Source organism: Bubalus bubalis, chromosome X, assembly GCF_019923935.1.
Source record: "Bubalus bubalis isolate 160015118507 breed Murrah chromosome X, NDDB_SH_1, whole genome shotgun sequence".
Classification (NCBI taxonomy): domain Eukaryota; kingdom Metazoa; phylum Chordata; class Mammalia; order Artiodactyla; family Bovidae; genus Bubalus; species Bubalus bubalis.
Genome location: NC_059181.1, coordinates 141,176,626 through 141,200,208, shown reverse-complemented (window position 1 = coordinate 141,200,208; position 23,583 = coordinate 141,176,626). Strand labels below are relative to the sequence as shown.

Below are 23,583 nucleotides of genomic sequence, written 5' to 3'. Positions count from 1 at the left end.
GGTAATTTATTTTTGTTTTTAGTAGCTCCCGAAGAAAGCAAGGAGGAAAAAAGTCACTACTGAGCATCACGGAACCATCTTTTATGTGTTGCAGTAATAACTTAAAATTTCCTCAGTTTTTGGAAACATTTAGTTCAGGGCAAAGTGAATTCACCAACGTGTATGTGTGTGTTTGAAACAATATTCTTTAGTTTCCAATCTCAGCTTACCCCAAACTCATGTCTCCAAGTTTCTTATAGCTGATTTGCTTGCCAACTCCTCTCCCATGCACTTTCACCTTCATTAAATCTCTTCCACAGAAGGGGTTGCCACCAAGTCTAGACTTCAGTAACACACAAGAGGAGGGCCAATTAGTGAAGATTTTGATTCATATTACATGAGAGTCGGGGGAGGAGGAGGGGGAGGAGGAAAATGTGTCCTTCCCAGTCCTTCAGATACTAAAGTTCTAACACAACAGTATGCTGAAGATGTATAAAATTACTGGAGCATTTACACAGCTATTCCCCAAGATGGCATAAATGCCACAGCACTAGAGCATGTCAGTGTAGACGCTCAGATCAGCTGAAGGATAGGAAAAAGGAAAAGATCAATAACGTTGCTTCTCACTAAGGGATCAAGAGTGAGGGTTTGATTTTCTTTTGGCTGCATTTTGCTCAGGTGCAATGTGTCTGTTGTACTAACAAGGCAACCGGCTCCCTTTTCCACAGGTTCCTATCATAGGGAAAGGGGAAAGATAAAATAGAGGGCACAGATTATTTACAGTGGCTGAGAAAGTAATTACAAGGTGCAATGGCTTGAAACTGAAATTTAGGTTAGCCATTAGAGCTGGGAGAAGCATCTTAACAGTAAGGGCAATTGGGCATCGGAAAGATTTGCTTGGGGGCTGGTTAAACAGCATCTCCAGAAGTGCTGGAAGACTAGGGCACCTATAATGTGAAGAAAGACAATGGGATATGCCAGCTCTCTTTGTGGTTGTTCGGTTGCTAATAGCTTAAAACTCTTTTTTCATGTATATGAAATACATCTAATTTATCAGACTTAAGAAAACAAACAGGAATTTTCCTTGAGGTCCAGTGGCTAAGACTCTGCACTCCCCATACAGGGCGCCCAGGTTCAATCCCTGGTCAGGTAGCTACATCCCACACTCACCAACTAAAGAGCCCACACGCTGCAATGAAGATTGAGGATGCTGAGTGGTATAACGAAGACCTGGTACAGCCAAATAAATAAATACTTTAAAAAGATAACGAACACATTTGAGCACTGAGAATGAGGCATTTGGATTAGTCTGAGCACCCTTCTAACAACTTTTCTGTAATATAAGCCAAGGACTAAGGCAATATTATTATTTTTTGCTTCTGCAAGACGTCTGTTTTATGGCTTGGGACTAATGCTGTTAAAGTGACATTTGGGCTTTGTCAGTAGGACTTTCTCAAGGCTGAACATAGATAAGATTTGTTTTTTTGTCCCTTTTGATCTTTTTAAAACTTTCACTTTGACTGTCCAGGTGTTCTGGGTTAACTCCCACCCGCTCTTTCCTGTGCTGAAGGAAGCTCCCACATAAACTCTTTAGGTTTGGAGTAAGAGAATTAATTACTCAAGAAATGTTGCACTTTAAGACAACACCTGATGAAACTGTTTAATCAAAGTAGTAACTCATTCATGATGAAACATTGAGACATTACTAGGCAGATACTTGGGGACTTCCCAGGTGGCTCAGTGGGTAAAGAAACCACCTGCAATGCAGGAGATGCAGGTTTGATCCCTGGGTCGGGAAGATCCGCTAGAGAAGGAAATGGCAACCAACTCCAGTATTCTTGCCTGGGAAATCCCATGGACAGAGGAGCCTGGTGGGCTATGATTCAGGGGGTTGCAAAAAGTCAGACATGACTGAGCAACTGGCCACACACACATAGGTAGATACTTATAGGTGGTAGAGAGGAGGGTGTACTAGTTTCCTTGGGCTGTCATAATAAATTACCTCAAATTTTGTGGCTTATAACAAGTGAGTTTATTAGCTCATAGTTCTGGAGGCCAGAAGTACAAAATCAAAGTATCAGCTGAATTCCCTCCATAGGCTGTAAGAGAATCCTCCCTGGCCTCTTACAGCTTCTGTTGGCTCCAAGCCTTCCTTGGCTTTTGGCAGCATCAGTCCAGTCCCTGCCTCCGTCTTCACATGGCCTTCTGTTCTTCCTGTATCTCCTCTGTGTGTGTGTTGTTCATAAGGACATGTCATTGGATTTAGGGCCCACCTAGCTAATCCAGGATGACCTCATCTCAAGATCTTTAATTTAATCACATCTTCAAGACCCCTTTTTCCAAATAAGATCACATTCACTGGTTCTAGGGGTTAGGAGGTAGGCATCATCTCTTTAGGGGTACCAGTCAATCTACTATAGAAGAGAACTTTCAGGGCCTCTTGAATCATACCAATTTACCAGAGCTTTCTACTCTAAGGGTAGCTTGTTCTAGGGAAGCTTAAATTTGGTTGTAACATTTCAGTGTGTTTCCTGAAGGGGATGTGGGTGGCAACTGCTGTTAACCCACTTTCTAAATGGGAGTGAAATGACTTACCTAGTCATGCTGGATCAGAAGAAGAGTTCTGAAACAGAGTAGGCTACCATATTATTATTCAGCATGGACTTGGTGTCTTAACTCTTGGCCTTGTTGGGTTGGATTTTTCTCATAAAAATATATCTTTTTCTAAACACTTTAGCCATAAGAAGGCAACCATTGCTTATTAACCACTTGAAAAACCTTTCAGATCCTTTTCAGGGGATCTGTAGGGTCAGGGTGGTTGGTGTGTTTTCAGTCTAGTTTTTGTGGTTTGCAGAAACATCAGGTACAGGGATTTTACAAACCAGAGACATCTGTGAAGCAAAAGGTTGCTTTTTTAGGGTTAGGTATACTGAGTCCTGGTCTTCCCTGGTGGCTCAGTGGTAAAGAATCTGCCTGCAATGCAGGAGCTTCAGGAGACACAGGTTCAATCCCTGGGTCGGGAGGATCCCCCGGAGAAGGGAATGGCAACCCACTCCAGTATTCTCGCCTGGAGAATTTCATGGACAGAGGAGCCTGGCGGGATACAGTCCATGGAGTTGCAAAGAGTTGGACACGACTGAGTGACTAAACAACAATTCGTAATCTAGAATGGGCTCAGTGATTATCGATTAACCTATAGTTGGAAACTTAGACTCTCAGACCGGAAATTATCTATGCAGTCATCTAGTGAGGCCCAGATTTGAAACGGTTTTGGTTGAGTTGTCCAGAGCAGATAATAACACTTTAGTCTTGATACAGAGGGTTCTTTCTTCCCCCCTGCCCCAGTGTGATTTCATACACAGGGGGAATGGCCTAGCACTTAGATTGGGCCTAGGTTGTTGAAATTCTCAGCTATGCTTCAGGTCTACATATTTGAAGATTGTATCTGAAAAATAAAAATTATACATCTCCTAAAATATGGGATCTCTGCTACTTATCTGAGTAGAATAGCAATTAGTGAAAGAGTGACTTGGGGAGACAGGAAAATTGCCTTGGTTTAGTTCTTCTGGCAGATTTCTGAAGATTCTTTATCCCAATTGGTATATCCTCCACCCCTATTTTGTTTTTATTAGGGTTTTCCCCTGTTGAAGTAATATAGGTGGGTGGGAGGAGGGTGGAGGGAAGAGAAGAGGGGAAAAGAGGAGGAGAGAGATCTCCATTTTGGGGCCTGAGCACTCTTCATTTTCCCTGGAATACTGTTCTACAAGTTGCTCTGCTGCTGCTAAGTCGCTTCAGTTGTGTCCGATTCTGTGCGGCCCTGTAGACGGCAGCCCACCAGGCTGCCCCGTCCCTGGGATTCTCCAGGCAAGAACACTGGAGTGGGTTGCCATGTCCTTCTCCAATGCATGAAAGTGAAAAGTGAAAGTGAAGTCGCTCAGTCGTGTCCGACTCTTAGTGACCCCATGGACTTCAGCCTACCAGGCTCCTCCATCCCTGGGATTTTCCAGGCAAGAGTACTGGAGTGGGGTGCCATTGCCTTCTCCACAAGTTGCTCTAGTAGCATCAATTGGTCTGACCTAGTTCCTTTAAAATTGAACTCTCTTGACGTTCTGGCATTGGTTCCAAGTCAAAGGGGAGGCATGAAGCCCAAACCTCAGTGAGCCCCTTGAGATACAAAGATGAGTCAGTTAAGGAACTTAAATCTAGCAAAGATAAGGCATGCAAATATAACCATGATGCAAGTTACACAATGTGAGAAGTGTCTGTATAAAGGATGTGGAGTGCTGTGGGAATTCAAAGGGTAGACAGCTTGTGGAGGATGGAGGACATCTCTGCTTCCACGAACACTCTTTCCTGTGAGAATCCAATCCAAAGATAACTCAGAGTCAGTGATACCTCAGTAAAGCTGGAAAAAGTATTTAAAAAGACAACAAAACAAAAAGTAGCCAAAGATAACTAGGAATCATCTTGTGGCAGGGCTCATATCACTCCTCCTCATCTGGCCCCAGCCACTTTCCACCAGCTCACTTTTGCCTCTAGCCTTACCAGTTTGCTCGGCAATGCCTGAGTGTGCCACCCCTTTCACAGCCCTGTGCACTTGCTCTGTTTTAAGAAGGAGAAGGATGTAGATGTATATGTTAGCAACATCTCTTTAGGGCTTAGATGGAAGAGCGTGTAGAGGCAGGAAGGCCAGTTTGGGGGCTGTAATAGTTTTCCAAGTGAAAAGAGGTGAGGTGATGAGGCAGAGATGGAAAGAAGGGGAATGATGAGGGATATTTTAAAAAGCAGAATCAGTAGGAGCGGGCTTCCCTTGTAGCTCAGTTGGGAAAGAACCTGGCTGCAATGCAGGAGACCCGGATTCAATTCCTGGGTCAGGAAGATCCCCTGGAGAAGGAAATGGCAACCCACTCCAGTATTCTTGCCTGGAAAATCCCATGGACAGAGGAGCCTGGCGGGCTACTGTCCATGGGGTCGCAAGAGTTGGAGACGACTTAGTTATAACCAGTGACAGTTGGCTATAGGGGGAAAAGGTGAATGAGATGTCCTGAGTGATCTAGAGGTTTCCTGTTAGTTTGGGAGTCCATTTCCTGGACCAGTCTGTGAACTCCAGGGCAGAGACTATGCCCTGTTCATTATTGTATTCCTTGAGTTGGGCAGAGATCCTAGCTCAGAGTAGGCATTCAGTAAATGTTGGATGAATGAATTGTTCACCACTTTGGCAGGCTGCATGTAATCAGTGAATTTGTATTCCCAGAGCACATGTTGATGACTGGTTGGCAATGTGGTCCAGAAAGAACCTCTTTGTGGGAGAGTGTAGCGATCAAGGGATTCAGCCTTTACTGGGCATGAAATGATACGCAATTAATTGACAGTTGGCAGTAGAGATAAAGGTAATTCGTTGTTTAATTCTCAGGCTTAGAGAATGGCTTATCTCCAGGGTTGCTTTAAACTCCCAGTACTCCAGTGTGGTAGCGACATTTTTGGCCTGCCTTTTACAGAGGCAGAATCTGTGGCGGCCCCAGGCATGATCTTTGATTTAAAGTCTGAGCTCGTGATACCCAGGTGTGCCCTCTGCAAGGTCATGTTCTTCCAGGCTAAATAATAGAAGAGTAACCTTCATCTGGCTTCCCTAAGACAATTTCTTCTACCAGCAATTCTCACTTCCCCATTGGTTTCAAATGCAGCCACTTCTTTCATCTGTATTCCTATCTTGATTAGTAAGAAATTAATGAGCGTGTAAGATTTGATTTAGATAATGATTAATTAGGGGAAAAGGCACCGTTCTAACAGCAAGTCACTATTATATGCTAAGGAAATTAGTTAATATTTTTGGATGGCAAATTGACTTGTCCTCTGTTTAAAAAAAAAACCTTTTAAAAAAATGGTTGATATGGTTTTTTCTTTTTTTTGGTTCATTAGTAGAGCAATCTGCACTTAATCCTTTGGATAATTCTAATAGGCATCTATTATTTTCCCAATAAGTCATGAAGCAACCAGTTTTGGATATCATTCATTTTTTGCTTAATATTACTTTAATGGTAATATTGCATTATTACTTTTAGCACAACATACCTTTGTTAGCAAAAAAGTCTGCTGTTCATAAAGCAGACCTTGGCAATAAAATATGTCAAATCATCACACACACACACACATACATATATATGGAAAAGATTTCAATTTTCATTGTTACTGAGCCCTGACGATTTATTCTCTTCTGTTGCTGTTTGAATATGTTCTATCTGCTTTTAGAAAAGTATGAGGATAAAGGTCTGCATTAATATTTCTTCTGTTCTTTAGTGTGTTTTTAAATGTGATTTTTGACAATTTATGGTCATTAGCTAAAATTGCAGTGTAGTAAAATAACCAACATGTAGAACATAATAAAGGTAATTAGAGAATCAGAGGGCTGGAAGTGACCTTGAGGGGTTATTTCGTCCATTTCCCAACTTCAAGCTTTAAGACTAATCTTTCTAGACAGCACCCTTCATCATATTGTGCCTCTGTTTGAGACTCAACGGGGTTCTTTATTGTCTGTACAGTCAAGCTCATAGTCTTTTAACTCCATTCCAGGCCTTTCAGACTCTGGCCCCTCTTGTCTGGTAAGCTAGCTACACCCCAGATTCTAGCTTTTCTCCAGACGGGTTAGACTTGCCCCACTATTCCACTCGTGCCAAACACATTTCGCCCATTGGCCTCATCTTTAACTGTTTAGCTTAAGCCCCACCTCCTCTTGGAAGTCTTGTTTGACCCCTAGAGCCTCTGGTGAGCATTTACTTATATAGCAAATGTTGTCTATATTTCATATTTTAAAAAATCAACTGTATTGAAATATAATTTACAAATAACAAAGTACATTTTGAGTGAAGAATTTACTGAGTTTTGACAAATTTATATACCCATGTAACTACCACCCCGATTAAAATATAGACTATTTCCATTCCCTCAGAAAATATACTGCATATTTTTTCACCTAACCATATATCAGCTTTAACTGTTCTGTAGCTATTTTTGTGTGCGAAAGTCTGGTCTCTTAGCATGAATTTATTTTTTGTTTATTTTAATTTTACTTAACATATATTGAATATTTACCTTGTACCAAGTAGTAGGCTAAGAGCTTCATATGCATAGTGTTACTCAGTCCTTGCAACAACTTTGCAGGGTAAGTGCTGTTGATAATAAGGATTGAAAAAGCATGTATAGGTTAAATAATCCATCTTTGCTTGCAAGCTGGTAAGTGGTGGGGCTTAGGACTGAATTGTAAACTACTTGACCAGAGGGGCCATAAGTGTTTTGCTCCTTCCTGCCTACTAGTGTCTTACAATGATGTAAGGCTGTTAAAACTTAACTGACTTAGAATAAAATCCAATAGAACAGATGCATTTAAACAGCCTCATACACAGTGTTCACTGTCCCCTTCCAATTAGAGACCAGGCTCAGGCCTGGAATGGGGTCTCCAAGTGAATGTGGTGCTGACGTCCTGGTACTGGCAGAGGTGGCTAAGGGAATCCGGAGCAGTCTAAGATGTCAAGTCTTTGAATGGAGCTAAAGAAAGACCAAGAACTAGGCCCGAAGGAAAGAGTCTGTGTTATGGGCCAAGAAGGTAAGGCTGGGGAACTTCACTGCTGGTCCAGTACCTAAGACTCCATGCTCCCAATGCAGGGGGCCCTGGTTCAGTCCCTAGCTGGGGAACTAGATTCCATGTGCCACAACTAAGAGTTCGTATGCTGCAACTAGAGATCCTGAATGTAACTAAGACCCAGCACAGCCAGATAAATAAATAAAAGAATGCAAGGCCATAGGTAGCCAAACCTAAGAGATCCCTTTACACAAGAGTACACGGGAGGGAGCCTGCTGTGGACTTCTTGTGATTTAGCCTCTGGAAGGGGAAGCAACTGGTAAAGGTGCCCAGCTTGGATACACATGGGAATAATCCTCCAGAGAAGAGCTTCCATAACTCAAATATCCATTCTCAGTTGGAAGACCCAGAGCTGGACCCAATGTGCAAGCAAGACATTGTCTCAAAATAACTAGGAATAAATTACTTCATAGCTCCTTCAAGTGAAGCATCTATTTGTGAATCTTCAAGATGTTTGGAAATTAATTTTTATGGTATTTTAAAATATTTTTCAGAGATCAAAGTTAAGCATACAGATGTAACATTTTCAGGGTTGTCTATCTCCACTCCTCCATTTTCGATCAGACAGAAAGTTCTTTTCTAGTGCTCTCAGTCTGCAGCCCTCATTAATCACCGCTACATGCACAGGGCTGGCTGAGATCGACAGAGCATCCCGAAGGAGATGGGAGTCATTCTCTGCTCTTCAGGAACTCAGAATCTAGGAGAGGAGATTATAGTATGAAGGTACTTTTTAATCCTCCAAAATAAATGGGAACTAGCAGCCCCATAATGACTTTAATTTTTTTTTTAGCATCTAGGAATGCAAGTTATTAAGACCTAAAGAGTTGAACCTTTGTGACTCATTTGAATAGTCAATTGCTAAGTCTTCTCCTTATCTCCATCCCAGGCTATACTGCTTGTCTCTAGTCCCATTTCCCAGCTGAATTCCATTTTTACAAAAAAAAAAAAAAAAAAAGAGCACCTCTTTGACGAGTGTGGCCCTCGATTACTTTTCTTTCCCACCTAATAAAGGAGCACTTTCCCCTTGACCTTCTTTTGTTCCTGACATACTTAAGGAATGCTTTGCTACTTACTACATCTTTTGTAGGTTGCATCTTATTTTGAATTGGCCTTTCTGCTTTTATTCACACAAGTGTGTACCAGTTCTCAGTGTGCCTCCTTAGTCATCTGCCCTGGGTTTTACTTTTTATTCATCCCACTTGGCATTTGGTTCCCAGAGTAATTCTTTGTTTTGTTGATGAGGATTCCTCTCTAAATTCTTTCTGTATTTCTTTCTGTTTTGTGCATTCTTTCTGTCTTGTTTCTTTCCTGTGCTTGTTCATGCATTAAAATGGTTGTATTTCATTGTTGTCATTTAATTTAGGTATGTCTAGCTCTCCTGGCCCACTGCTCCTTATGCTATCATGTGCGGAGGCTTATTTTAACCTGGCCTGTGAGTTATATGAAATTTACTTAAAAGAAAATGTTTTTCCGTTTGGCATTTATTTCTCTCCTTTGTGGTTTGGAAATCCTGAATTCTTATCAGTTTAGAGATGTTTTATTTCCTCCAACCTATAGCTCACTCTTAGCCCCCAGATCAATTGTACTGGTTTATTGATTAACCAGGCAGTGATAAGTTGGAGGGAGGATAAATACTGCTATATATACATTTCTTATATTTGGATATAATAAGTACCTTTCTTCATGACATCTGACATGTTTTCCCATAAGTTCTCATTTAAGATTTTAGTCCTTTAAAGATTTTGGCTAAACAAATTCTTGAGGTAGTGGGAGTCTGTACAGTGATGAGACTTGATCAACTTAGGGAACGGTTACCCCTATGCTTGCTCTAAGTTACTTTGTGAATTATCATATTAAGGCAAACCAAATTGGGGTCATGGTAATTTAAAGAGCCATTCCTGGGCTTCTGTTGGTACATCGAGTGGCAGTTTGTTACCTTATAGTAAGGTGCTCAGGGTACTTCACAAAGAAAAACTATGAGCCCTATTATATTATGACTCCCACTGGTTAGAGCTGGTGGGAGAAAAGCAGTACTAACAGCCACCCTTCCAAATAAACTCCACCATTCTTGAAAACTGGAAATCTTCACCATTGATGAAACACCGGTTTAGAAACACAAAGAGTTTATTGATAACATTTAATTTTAAGAGTGTATGCAAATAAAGGTATTTTAAACACACATTACTTAGGTATCAATTTACTAAGAAAATAAATTAAACCTTGCTAAATGGACAGGAACTTGGTATACGGAAATTGCCTGCTATGTAGGATTTTTCATATCTACACATCAGTCTCAACTACCCTTGTTTAACTCTAGATTAACCACATGTCCCCAAGGGGACTCTTTCCTTTCTTGGTCCAGTAAACTACATCAGTTTCTGCTTTTAGAAAAGCATTACATTTTGTAACTTCATATAGAAAGAACACCATGAGCTAGAGAGCTCTGTTTTTTTTTTCTTTTTTCCTGAAGATAATAATAAAGCCTTTGAGCTTAGACCCTATTAAAATTGGTTTAAGGCTTGTACATGAGATTGACATTTATAGGAGATAAATCTGAACTCTGTGTCTCCAGACCCCAAATTGTATTTTGACACATTAAATATCACCTTTCCATCCAGTACTATAAATCACAGTGCTGGATTAGGGTCGGTGATACATGTTATCTGTGCTCTCCTTCACTACTTTTGTTAGCAGCTCCCTTGAGGAGGGGAAAGTGGAGAGGTTGGAGTCAATACAGTGAACTCCAACAGTGATCCTACGTGAGGTTGAACTTGATTAATTTCATTCCTAAATTAACAAAACTTGGACACATACATTAAGGCCATGATTAACTGGAATTCATAGGGAAATGAGACATTGTAATAATCAATTTTCTGATAACTTATGGCTAATTAATCCCCCCCACTGAAAACAACACCTCAGATGTTGAAAACCTGTCTAAAATGTCTGAATATGGGGACTTCCTTGGTGGTCCAGAGGCTAAGACTCTGCACTCCCAATGCAGGGGGCCCAGGTTCAATCCCTGGTCAGAGAACTAGATCCCACATGTCACAACTAAAGATCCCACATGCTGCAATGAAGATCGAAGATCCTGCGTGCAGCAACTAAGACCCAACATAGCTAAATAAAACATAAATATTTTAAAAAGAATGTCTGAGTATGCTTTCTAGCCTCATTTCAGTAAGATTTGATATTTATTATGAAACTGTACTTTGCCAGGGCTTCCCAGGTGGCACAATGGTAAAGAACAGGCCTGCCAATGCAGGAGATGCCAGAGACATGGGTTTGATCCCTGGGTTGGGGAGATCCCCTGGAGAAGGGAATGGCAACCCACTCCAGTATTCTTGCCTGGAGAATCACATGGATGGAGGATCCTGGTAAGCTACAACCCGTGGGTTTGCAAAGAGTTGAATATGACTGAACACACATGCACTTAGGTTACTTTGCCAACCACCTCATGGAACTTTGGGGGTGTGCCCCCTCTGGGGGATATCCCATGTATGTGTTTTGTCAACCTAGCTAATGATGTTGCTTTATTGCACTCATTTATATGCACTAGGTATTCATCTCTTAACCCCTTTAGACAGTCCACATTTCTCCTGTTGAAAGCTGTACCTATGTAGCACAGTGCTTGGCACATAGAAGATATGTTAGCCTGGGTCCTCTGAGAAGCAGATGTTAACTAGATGTGCAAGAAATTTATTGGGGAAAACACTGGGGAAGGAAATGAGCAGGGAATTGAAGGATGCTGGAGAAGCCATTTGACTGTGGTGTAGGTCTGACCCCTGTAGAGGGGAGAGGGAAGGAAGGAGGATTGAGTAGAAAGAATGTAAACTGCAGGGCAGTTTTAAGGAAGTTTTGTCAAGGTCAGTGGGGAGTCCTCAAGCCAAAATGCCTGTCAGCACCTTTGCCATGCTCAGTCATTGGCTGGGAGCAGCCCCTGGATTGTGGCATAGGTATAACATGGCAGTGAATGCAGAGTGCAGCAGCTGGGGTCGTTAGTCAGTTATACACCCTGCGGCAGGAGGTCTGAGATGCCCATGTTCATGGCCACTACAGAAGGAGCTCAACAAATGCTTATTGAAGGGAAAGTTTGAGTAAAACAGGAATTACAGAAGAAGGGGATTAGACTTAAATATTCATTGAGCCCTAATATTTGCTAGTACTGGTGGAGGATATAAAATCATGGGACTCCCTCCTGTTTCTCGCTTCTCCTCAAATGTCACCTTGTGAAAGAAACCATCCCTGATTACCCTATATAAATAGAGTCATCCCTGCAGCCACTACATCCCCTATGTCCCTTAGTTTGTTCCTTAAACATTAAAAAAATCAGCAGCTTTATTGAAGTTTAATTGACATACCACAAATATTTTAAGGGTACCCTTTGACAATTTGACATACACCTTCAGCCATGAAACAGTCATCACAATCAAAATAACGAGCATACCAATCACTCTCCCAAATTTCCTCACTCTCACCCCCTCCTTGCCCTCTGTCTCTCCCAACAACCACTGAACTGCTTTCTGTCACTATGAATTTTCACTTTCTAGATGGAACCATACAGTTCAGTTTAGTTCAGTCGCTCAGTCATGTCTGACTCTTTGCAACCCCATGAATCGCAGCACGCCAGGCCTCCCTGTCCATCACCAACTCCTGGAGTTCACCCAGACTCACGTCCATCGAGTCGGTGATGCCATCCAGCCATCTCATCCTCTGTCGTCCCCTTCTCCTCCTGCCCCCAATCCCTCCCAGCACCAGAGTCTTTTTCCAATGAGTTAACTCTTTGCATGAGGTGGCCAAAGTATTGGAGTTTCAGCTTCAGCATCAGTCCTTCCAATGAACACCCAGGACTGATCTCCTTTAGGATGGACTGGTTGGATCTCCTTGCAGTCCAAGGGACTCTCAAGAGTCTTCTCCAACACCACAGTTCAAAAGCATCAATTCTTCGGCACTCAGCTTTCTTCACAGTCCAACTCTCACATCCATACATGACCACTGGAAAAACCATAGCTTTGACTAGACGGACCTTTGTTGGCAAAGCAATGTCTCTGCTTTTTAATATGCTATCTAGGTTGGTCATAACTTTCCTTCCAAGGAGTAAGCGTCATTTAATTTCATGGCTGCAGTCACCATACAGTAGGTAATATTAAAATCAGGTTTCTTTCACCTACCATAATGTTTTGGGGGGTTCATCCGTGTGGTGGCATGTATCAATAGTTTATTTCTTTTTATGGCTGAGTAGTATTCCATTGTATGTATATACCACAGTTTGTTTTCCCTTTACTTAGTTTTTTTTTTTTTTTAATCTGTAGTATTTATCACTACTTGACCTTACATATGCAGTTTGTTGCCTCCCAGAATATAAGCTCCACAGGGGCAGGGTTGTTACAGGACTGCTATATATCCACAGTGCTTGGCACATAGTGGATACCCAATAAAACATTTGTTGAACGACTCTTACTCCCACGGCTTCAATTTTCTTTCACATACTGATGACTTCCAGGGATACAGGAATGTGTTGAGTCACCAGTGAAGAGCAGAAAACAGCAAAAGGGGTTTTTATCATTGAGAAACTTGGTAGATGGTAATTGTTAACTGAGATACAGAATACAGGAGACTTTGTGTTTGTGCTTCTGAGATATATTGAGTTCAGTTTGGGGTATGCTGAATTTGAGATTCCCAGAGTAGTTTGAAAATGTGGGATTTGGGAGCTGAGAAGAGAGGTAAAGTCAGGATTAGAGAGTTCAGCAGTCATAGGAGTTATATCAGATCATCAGGGTTGAGAGAGATGGAGAATGAGAAAGGGAGTCAACAACATTTATATGTTAGGCAGAAGAATAGGAAGCAAGAAAAGACAAATAAGAATAGCCATAGCAGTAGGAGGGTGTATGTGGGTGTATGGGGATGTGTGGGCTCAGAGTAGGTTCACTAAAGCACGGGATGGGGAGAATTTTAAATAGGGATTGGTTTACTGTGAGGACTGCCAAGTGTCACATTGAATAAGGACTGAGAAGAAAAGGTTCTGATTCCCTAATTTTGGAATAATCGAGAAGATGATTCATTTGGAAAATCTTTATCAAGATACAAAAATAAAAAAAGCATTCTGTATCCTTTGGGAGGTGGTGAAGAGGTGGCTCAGAAATTCAGAGGAACAAGAGTTTGGCATTTGTTATAGAGCTAGAATTGTTGGGGTCGTAAGGGATTTTGGTGATTGTCTATATGCTAATGTTAGCAGCATGGGATTGGCCAGACATACATTTCACTTGGAAATCATAACTGGAAGTTTGAAAATTGCTTCTTGGTTGTGTTCTCATTCATAAATTATAGGCATGAAAAAGAAATTGTAGGAGTGAAGACTGGTCTTTTAACAGGCAAATTAAATATTGGTGTTCAATGACGTATACTTTGTGCTATAAATTAGTTTATGCAGAATTTATGAGTCAAACCTAGGCATTAAGTTCTCATGGTTATTCAAAAAGATTCAGTCATAAGGATAACTGGGAGAAATCAGGGATTATTTAAGATAAACTATAATTTTAAATAATCAAGATTTTACTGTATTTTAAAAGAAATGCATTGTTTTGCTGTATTTGCCTTGTGTGTGTGACATTCTGCTTACTGAAACATGAAAAACTTATTTGTTTCAGGATCAGATTTGCAAGTGTGTCTCCCCAAGGGCCCAACATGCTGCTCAAGAAAGATGGAAGAAAAGTATCAACTAACAGCACGATTGAACATGGAACAACTGCTTCAGTCTGCAAGTATGGAGCTCAAGTTCTTAATTATTCAGAATGCTGCAGTTTTCCAAGGTGAGTTCTGGGCATCATTTGAGATGTGCTGTGCAATGGCATCATTCTTCGGGCACTGGGCTTTCCACATGCTAAGTATAATTTAGAAATTACCATTCCAGTATTAACGCTTGATATGAAAACCTCCCAATGAGAGATTCTGGTTAAGGAAAAACATGGTTTTTGGAGAGGCCACATTACAGTCTTTGGGAAGGTGGGTATTGTCAAAAATCATTGTCCAAGGACATTCTGTTTACCTGTATGGAAAGGATATAAATCTCTGAAGAAAGAGTAAATGGTACTTTTTCTCCACTAGCCCATTAAACTTGTTTAAAACACAAAAAAGTTTACTTAAATACCAGTTTTCTGCACAAGTTAGTTGGATATTTGTGGAACATGCACAAACTCTTTCTGACCACTGGGACTATTTTCATTTAAGAGGGAGAAACTGGCTTAATGGCTCCACATCTTCTCATCTGTGTGAGTGGCTATCTTTCCTTTCTTTCTGAGTCTCAGTACTTACTATGTGTGTGTATAAAGGATAGCTAGGAGTGATAGTGGTGATGGCAAATATGTGTGTAGCACTATGTGCTAGGTACTCTTGTACGTGTTTTACATATATTAACCCATTTAAGCCTCACAGTAAACCCTTTGAAGTAAGGAGTATTATTGAGTGAAGAGTGAGTGAGTGAGTGAAGTCGCTCAATCGTGTCCGACTCTTTGCGACCCCGTGGACTGTAGCCCACCAGGCTCCTCTGTCCGTGGGATTCTCCAGGCAAGAATACTGGAGTGGGTTGCCATTTCCTTCTCCAAGGGATCTTCCCAACCCAGGGATGGAACCCAGGTCTCCCACATTGCAGGCAGACGCTTTAACCTCTGAGCCACCAGGGAAGCCATAGTGGTATGATTAGTTTCCCCATTTTATGGATGAAAACTCAAGGCACAGAGTGGTTAAGTAACTTGCCCAAGGTCACACAACTAATAAATGGGGAAAGTAGGATTTGAACCTAGACAGCCTGACTCGCCGAGTGTTTGCTTTTAGCTGCTTCATTACACCACTTTCTGTGAAAGAAAGTTAATTATGGATATTGGAGGTTTCTTCTATTCTTCCTTAAGCGGATGGAATGAGCTGCCTTCTTGTCCCACAAGGAGAGAATTGGGGTCAGGTGAAAAAAAAAAACAACACTTCTGACTACTTAACATTCAAACGCTTGATTTATGGCACCTTTATAAGAATTAACCTGTTTGAATTGTAAGGTGGGCTGATTATAGCTTATTTTGTCTATTGTAACGAAATACTTAGAATTAGCTACAAAAATTATTCTAATTAGCTAATAAAACATACATTCACAACAGTTTCTTGGGTCAAAGCCTCAGGGGACATTGGGCTGATTATATGAAGTATAATACAGAAGCTTGAAGTATTTGTTAAAGCTATTTATGCAGTCAGACTCTTGTGAAGAGTTTGTTGAGACTAACAATTTGGCAAAAGAATGAATAATTTAAGCTCGTTTTAAAAATACATGTACCATTCATGTACTTCTTAGATTAGTTTTGGAGCTGATCCATTGGGTTTGAAAGTGGGGTGATGAGAAGTGATGTGACACCGACAATCGAGTTGAAGGAAGGCTGAATCTTACTCTGTGGGGTGTCAAGGTGCTTTTCTAGAATGTAGTATTTGTGATTTGTTTCATTCCTGGAGAAACCAAGCTCACAGATGTTATCTTGCTACCTTTTCCTGGTCTGGCTGGAGCGGGGTGTTGGCGTGATCACACTGGTATTGTAGTGCAGAGTAAGCTGATGCGGCTGTCCATCTGAGGACCTTGCATGTCAGCATTCATATCTCCATCCAGTTCTGCATTTTGCATGTTGTATTTTCTGCTTCTGGAACAGCACAAGAGCAGGAGAGAAAGTTTTGACAAGATTTTGGATTAGCTTCCAACCATGGCTGCTTTAGAATGGAAGTTGAACATTAGTCATGTGAATAGATGGTGGCGGGGGGTGGACAATACCTATTAGCTGTCCTCTCTCTCTCTCTCTCTCTCACACACACACACACAGACAGAGACATCATTTCTCAAATTGTGGGGACAGGCAGGACAACCCTAGCAAAGGAACCTGGAGACAACTGATGTGTAAACTCATTGCTGCTGCCGCCTTCTCAAGGCTGGTGCCTTGCCACCATGTGTACTCATTTGGTATCTGTTTCATTCTGTCTTCTTACTCCTTTCCTGTTTATTTTTTTGAAAAAATAAACCCCAAAAGAAAAAAATAAAACATGGTCCTAGACCTCGAGGCAATTATACCGTGCTTGTAGAGACATTGCCCCAAATCCTTTTTGTACGATTGTCCCCTTGTTTGGAGAGACAAGACTACAATCAGGGACTGCTACAAGATGATGTGTTATTAATTACTGAGAAAAAGAGTATCTCCCCTTTTTTTCTTATAACTACTTAGTATTCCAATTAATTTAAATTGGGAGCACAGTTGCTTTTTCTCTAAAATACACCCCATCCCCAAGATTCTGGTAGAACAATTTATTGAGAAAATTGCTCCAATACTTCACTCCTGTGAAATTTGATGTGAGCTGTTTTCACCACATGAAGTTGAAGAAGGCGCGTCTTGATCTTGGCCTAAATCCACAATCTCTTTAGGATTCCTTCACTAGTCCACATTGGGGGTATTAAGTAGTGACTGCGTTCTGCAAATATGTGCACAGTTCCACGAGCAATCCTTACTGCCTCGATTTGGAGTTTATGTCTTCTTTTGCAGGAAGCCTTTGCCCTCATAAATGAGCCTGGGGCCCTTTGCTACAGTGGTTAGAATGCTCTACTGCTAATGTTGTTTTGATAATGATTGAAGCATTAAAAAAGTTGTTCTTTATTTTCAATCTTTGCATTGCCTCGTTTCCTAAATTTAATTTACTTTGATGTGCTAAGTAAAATGGGGCAGCACAATCGTTTTTTGTTTCTGCTTAATTAATTCTTTTTGAAAAACCCCTTCACTTAAAGTAGATTTCCTTTTCTCTTTTTCTTCTCCACTACCTAATAATGAGGATGATGATGATGATAATGATAATAATAATAGCGATAGTAACAGTTTGTTAAGTGCCTACTATACGATGCTTACTTTTACATAATTATCTCTCATTCAATTTTCCCAGCAGCCCTATGAAGTTCATACTGTAATCATCTCCATTTTACAGATGAGGAAACTCATTGATGCCCAGCTTTTTCCAAGCCATCATGTGACATGGTTTTCCTTGTTCTTAGTGTGCTTGAGGTAAAACAAAATTAAGAAGTTGCAGGATTTGTGGTCCTTGAGAAGAAAAATGGGATAGAATTCTGAATTTTTCATCATATCTCCACCACCTATCTATCTTCAAGCCTTGGGTTCTGCTTTCTTTGTAGAATTTTAAACTTGTATGGGAAGATCCCCAGGAGGAGGGCATGGCAACCCACTCTAGTAGTCTCGCATGGAGAATCCCATGGACTGAGGAGCCTGGCAGGCTGCAGTCCATGGGGTCATAAAGAGTTGGACACAGCTGAAGTGACTTAGCACACACACACCCAGGAAATATTTGGGGTATGTCCAGGTTTTTTCTGTATGGTAGAGGATTCCAGTCTTCCCCAAGTTACCACTGATTTGGAGTGAGAATACTCTTCAGAATGTAGCAACACTTTGCTTTTCTGGAAGTTGCCTCTCTCACAACTGGAAGTCTCTCTATCAGAGAGGAGAAATGCTGGGTAAGCAGAAAACATCTCTGTGCACCTAAAATGAAGCTCCTGCTTAGGTAGTTGACTCATCTGAGAGCTCCTGGGTCCTTGTTCAGAGCCTACTACTGTTCTGCATTTATGCACAGTCTTTACAAACTTGATTTTCTAGTTTTCTAGTCACTAGTAGATAAGCAGTTAACTAGAAGCATTTTTTGAAAGACTGCCAGAGGAAAGTACATATGAGGAGCAAGAAGTTAACGAGTGACAGTAAGAATAGAGGACATAAAAGTGACTCAAGCACCCATTGAATGTGGCAGCTGGGAGCATCTTATAGAGGGTTATATTGCTACGTGCCTCAGAGCCCCTAGGTTATAGTAGATCCAACAACTAATGTCCCTAGTGATGGCTATGAATTGATAGGGAAAGATCAAGTTATGTTCATTTTTTCCCCTGAATATTTCCATTTTGAATGGCTAAAAATACTTTTGGTGCTGAAAGGCGAAGGAGGACATGCTGGACTTGGAGTCAGAAAAATCTAAATTCTGGTTCTCTGTTTATGGGCTTTATGACTTTGAGTGGTTCTTTAGACTCTAATAGCCTCAGTTTTCTTATCTGCAAAATGGAGACAATAATTACTGTCCTGCTTCCCTCAGAAGTAGAGGTAATGTATGCGAAAATGTCTTGAAAACTGTAAAACACTATATGCATGCAGTATTATCTAGACAGTTCATTTTGTGGCTGCTTCACCCCACATGGGCCAGATAAATGATGCATTACCATTGCAGACAGTAACCTAGATAAAGCCGGAGTTCCTGATGTAATTTAACAACTTTTGCCAAGTGTAGGTGATGCTGAAGCAGCTCCAGTGCACAGGTGAGAGAGCACTTAGGCAAAGGACCCTTTGAAAGAGAGGTTTATTTTATGCATTCATAGATATGAAGCTGTGTTGTTTGAAATGCCAATACTTCCATGAGCAATCCTTTTTTAAGCTTCTGAAATCTTCTCGGAAGGCCCCTACCTGGTGTATTTTACACACAAATGAAAGGCTAGATCACAAAGGCACTGTTGTGTTCAGGTCATGTTTTCATTGCATTTTCTGGTCCATTCTACCAGGGCAGAGAGGAAGAAAAACGCTGTCTTCATCCAGTGTTGGAAGGCTTTCTCCTACCTGCTCTCCATGGAAGAGACAAATGGGGTGGGGGCAGTGCTTTGCGCTTCTTTTCTTTTTCTGCTCCCTTATTTTCCATTTCCATCTGCTCTTTTTTTTCTGTCAGATTCCTGTCTCTCCCACTCCCCCCTAAATAAAATTGTCCTTGGTTAGAACACCCTTTTCCATCAGCTCAGAGCAATTTCTCCAGTCATTTCTGCTTGAAATAACTGTTTAGGGACATTATTCAAGCAAAGCTTTTTTCCTTCACAGTTAATATGTGACTAAATAATTGCTTGAATGTTGATAAACATGTTTTTGAGATTCAATCATTTGTTAATTTAGTTTTTATAATGTGGTGGGGGTTTTAAGTGAGTACTGAGCAATTTTTCTCCATTTCACACTTTTTTTCCTGCTGCCTAGTCTGACACTTCTCCTGCCCATGCTGAGCTGCAGTGAGTCCTCAGCACAAACTGTGGGCCATTCTGTCACAACCCTTTCTTTTTCAAAAACAACATACAGGAGAGAATAATTACACTGATGTCTAATCAGGACTTAATTCATTTGCCAAGACCAAATATAATAACATTAAACGGACTCTGAGAATTTTAGGAACGCAGACCATGACCATGAGTGAGGTTATATATCCTCAAAAATGTAAATTATTAATCAAACCACTCATCTGTACAGCAAAGCTCTAGTAATCCCATTATAAAAGGGTGAATTTCTCATCAGAGGCCAGAAGATGCTGGCTTTAATTAGTGGACTTTTATGGTGTTGACTCAAAGAGATATTTTGGTTATAAAGGTTTTTAAAAATGTGATTAATTATTAGTACTATGGAAAAACAATTGGAAACTGGGCGTTTAAAGTTATTTTGGTTTTAAACTAAGAATTTTTTGGATTTAATTCAGTTTCAAAATTCTGCGGCTGTAGCAGAGCCAGAGATGGTTCCGGGTAGGGGGGAGGCGTGTGGGTAGAGTTGTAAACCTTTCCTGTGCCCGCTATTGATTTAGAAGTCAGTCATTAGACTGAAAACTGTTTAATAAAAGGAGCTTAGAAATATGACTCAGTGGGCAGGTGGGGACTGTCTTGGGCCAAGAGTGGGGTGAGGAGATTGTGCAGATTAACCCTTTACCCCAGCCTGTGCCCCTTGGTTCTGAACTCCCCCCTGGAGCTGCCTTCATTACTGCCCACCTTCTCACTAGTGGGCCTGACAAAGCAAATTAAAGCAAATTGTCCCTGCCCTCTAGAAGCTTCCAGGAAAAATACCACTTTTGGCTGGAGTGATTACTCCCTCCCCTCCCCTACTGGGATTTGTTTACTTTCTGAAAACATATGTTCCTCCTCCTCTTTCTGTCTCACTGAGTTGTACTACCTGATAGCGGAGTAATGAAGCATATGTTCCAGAGATTTGAATTCTCCTGTCAATCGAGTGGAGGTACAAACAATTTGCCTTTAAGCTGGAAGTGGTATCACAGAAATGAAAAACACCTTTCCTTCTATTGACTGTGAGATGCTTCCAGGGGCTGCTGCACACCGTGGTACTCCTCCCTTTGCTGTCTGCTCTTTCATTCAGTCATCAGGTCTTGCTGCTTCTTTCATACTTCCTCCCATCTTTCCCCCACATTCTGTTCCCCTTTGCCTTCCCTATGTCTCAGTCATCTCATTAATCACATACCATTGCCTTGTAGCTCTGTTTCTCTGATTTTAGTTTCAGGCTCCATCAGCTCACATCCAGGCCACCTGCAAAAGCTGAACTGGGTTTCATGTCTGTGGTCTCCTCCCTTGCTTCTCAGTTCAGCCGTGGAGTGTAAGTTCAAGATGGCAGGCTCTGGGATCACTTGGGCTGGGTTTGAATGAGTCTAGGTGGCAGAGGTAGGAGATGTGGAGCTGGTGTGGAGGAGAGAAATTGAAGGCTTTTGCAGTAAGAATCACAAACCTCCTGTCTGAATATGTATTTAAGTCAGTGAGAGATGAATGAAAAATTTCCTGTTCTAAAGTGTTTTACTTATATTATCTCATTTAGACCTCACACCAACCCACAAAGTTGGTACTATTTATTATTAGCCTCATTTTATTGCTGAGGAAGTAGAGGCTTAGAGAGATTAAGTAACTTGTCTAAAGTTGCATAGCCAATAAATACATGGAGCAGACAGGAGTTGAACCCTGGACATATAGCTCCAGAGCCTGTGCCCTTAATCACCACGTGTTTTATAGCACTGTGTATTTTGTTTCATGGTCAAGGACAATCTCCCCAGTTCTAGCTTTCTTGCATGGGAATTCTATTATATTTAACTAAGTAGCATTTGCTGAGCAAGTATCTAGCACGTCTGAAGGCAGGCAGGTATAGGGAATTCAAAGATAAAAACTACTTCATGCCTACTTTCAAATAGCTCAGATTTCAGAAACCAAGACTTTTATACATGAGTATCCTATGAGAAATTCAATAAAAAAAAAATGTTAGCCGGTTTCTCTATAGGGGTTAGGAGTGGATCCAGGTTTTTTTTTTTTTAATTTATTTATTTTAATTGGAGGCTAATTACTTTACAATATTGTGTTGGTTTTGCCATACATCAGGATCCAGGTTTTTTAAGGCTCAAAGGTTACAGAATTTGAAGGCCCTCTTAGAAAAAGGAGACAAATGTGCAAAAACAAAATGCCTGTGGTTCTTCTAGAAGGAGGCTTGCAAGTGCGGGTCCCTGTAGTTTGTTTCATTAACTTCATAGGAAATTCACCTCTGTATGGGGCTGTGGGGTTGGAAGAGATTAATTTCAACCAGAGGGCAGAGATTCTTGGAAGAGATTGCCTGTATGAATTCTCCAGACAGATGTGACTCTTGATCAAAGAGAAGGGCCAGTGAGGGAGTTAGGTAAATCAGTACACATCTTTCTGTAAATTTAAACTAAACTTTAAACATTATTAATTGCCTACTAGGTACAAGTCTTTCTGGACTTCCTAGCTAGCCCTTTGGAAAGTAGTTATCCCTTTGGAAAGGGCAAAACACCTAGGCAAGAAGCAGGGGGTGGGGGCGTAATGAGACGGGCATGTGCTCTGGCTTCAGGTAGACTGGAATCTAAGTCCCAGCTCTCTTATCTCCTCTCTTTGTAACCCAGGGCAAGTCATTTCTCTCTGAGCCATGAATTAAAGAGGGTTAAATCTAGTGAGGATGGAAGAACTCAGCTCTGTGCTGGTCTATAGGAAACAAATGCATGGTAGCCATTGTTTTTGTTATTCCTTCTCATACATTTATAAGCATAATTGTGTATGAAATATAATACCTGCTTTGCAGTATTGAATGTCAGATACCTGGCACATATACATTAAAAATGCTTTTCATGTTATAATATCATTTAATTAATATGCAATGCTCTAATATACCCACTCATAATCTTGTCATTCAGAGAAAACTATGTTTTCAGAAAATAGCGTTTCTGTGTGTTTTCATTCTTTCTCTGCGTGTATGTGTATACTTAAGACTAAAAAGAGTCTATGTTTTCTCCATAGTCCCCTAGTGGTCTGAATGAGTTAATGTAGCCTCTTGATCTAAGTAGCAATGGCAGACTCTGATTTCATTGGGTTGATTAGGAGAGGAAGGAGAACAAAAATGATGAAATAAGGATGTTTATCTTGCTTCCCTCCTTTGGTTGAAGTTCTTTAGCATTAGTACTGGACTTGATTAACTGAAATGTAATTATCAGATTAGAACAAGTTCTACTGTATTCCCTCTCCTGGGATCCTATGTTCTTTCTAGCACTTACCAAGTTGATAGTGATATATAATGATTATTTTATTAACATGAATCTCCTTTACTAGAGAATAACCTCTCTGAAGGTGGGGCTTATGTGTATTCTACCTCAACCCTGTATCCCCCAGTGAGATAGTGGACACTCAGTAAATGTTTCAGAAACATACACATACACACACAATTAAAATAAGTAATATTAATAGAAGCAGATTACTGTCTCTTCCACTTCCTCTGCAATCACTACCATGATGACCAGATGGACAGAAAAGTATAAGCTATTGCCTACAGCATTTATTCCTAGGTTTTGAAGTCTACTCAGATGTAAGATCTTAAAAGTCTAGATAGTGGATTGATGCTTTCCCATTGAGATGGAATGTCTTATGTTTACCTGAGCCTCTGCCTCTGCATCTAGCCTCGCCATTCCCTGGCTGGTCTTTTCCTCCAGCCTAACCTCTTCACAGAGAACTGTGAACAAAGTGCAAAGCCAAAGATGTACATCTTGTGACCAAGAATAACAAGAATGGTGGCATGGATCACCTTTTCCAGATACACTCTTATATGTCATTCTTG

General features: G+C 40.9%; 1 protein-coding gene and 1 non-coding gene across 4 annotated transcripts in view; both read left to right on the top strand.

Moving 5' to 3' along the window:
- The window catches only part of GPC3 (glypican 3), a 459,758-nt gene that overhangs the window by 18,163 nt on the left and 418,012 nt on the right, over nucleotides 1–23,583 (top strand). For all 3 annotated transcript variants that reach the window (XM_025277126.3, XM_044937481.2, XM_044937482.2), the window contains exon 2: nucleotides 14,263–14,424. In XM_025277126.3, the coding sequence (XP_025132911.1) occupies nucleotides 14,263–14,424 (162 nt within the window). The remainder of the gene's footprint in view (nucleotides 1–14,262; nucleotides 14,425–23,583) is intronic.
- TRNAG-CCC lies at nucleotides 10,577–10,649 on the top strand. The gene has a single exon. It is a non-coding gene; the product is annotated as a tRNA-Gly (tRNA).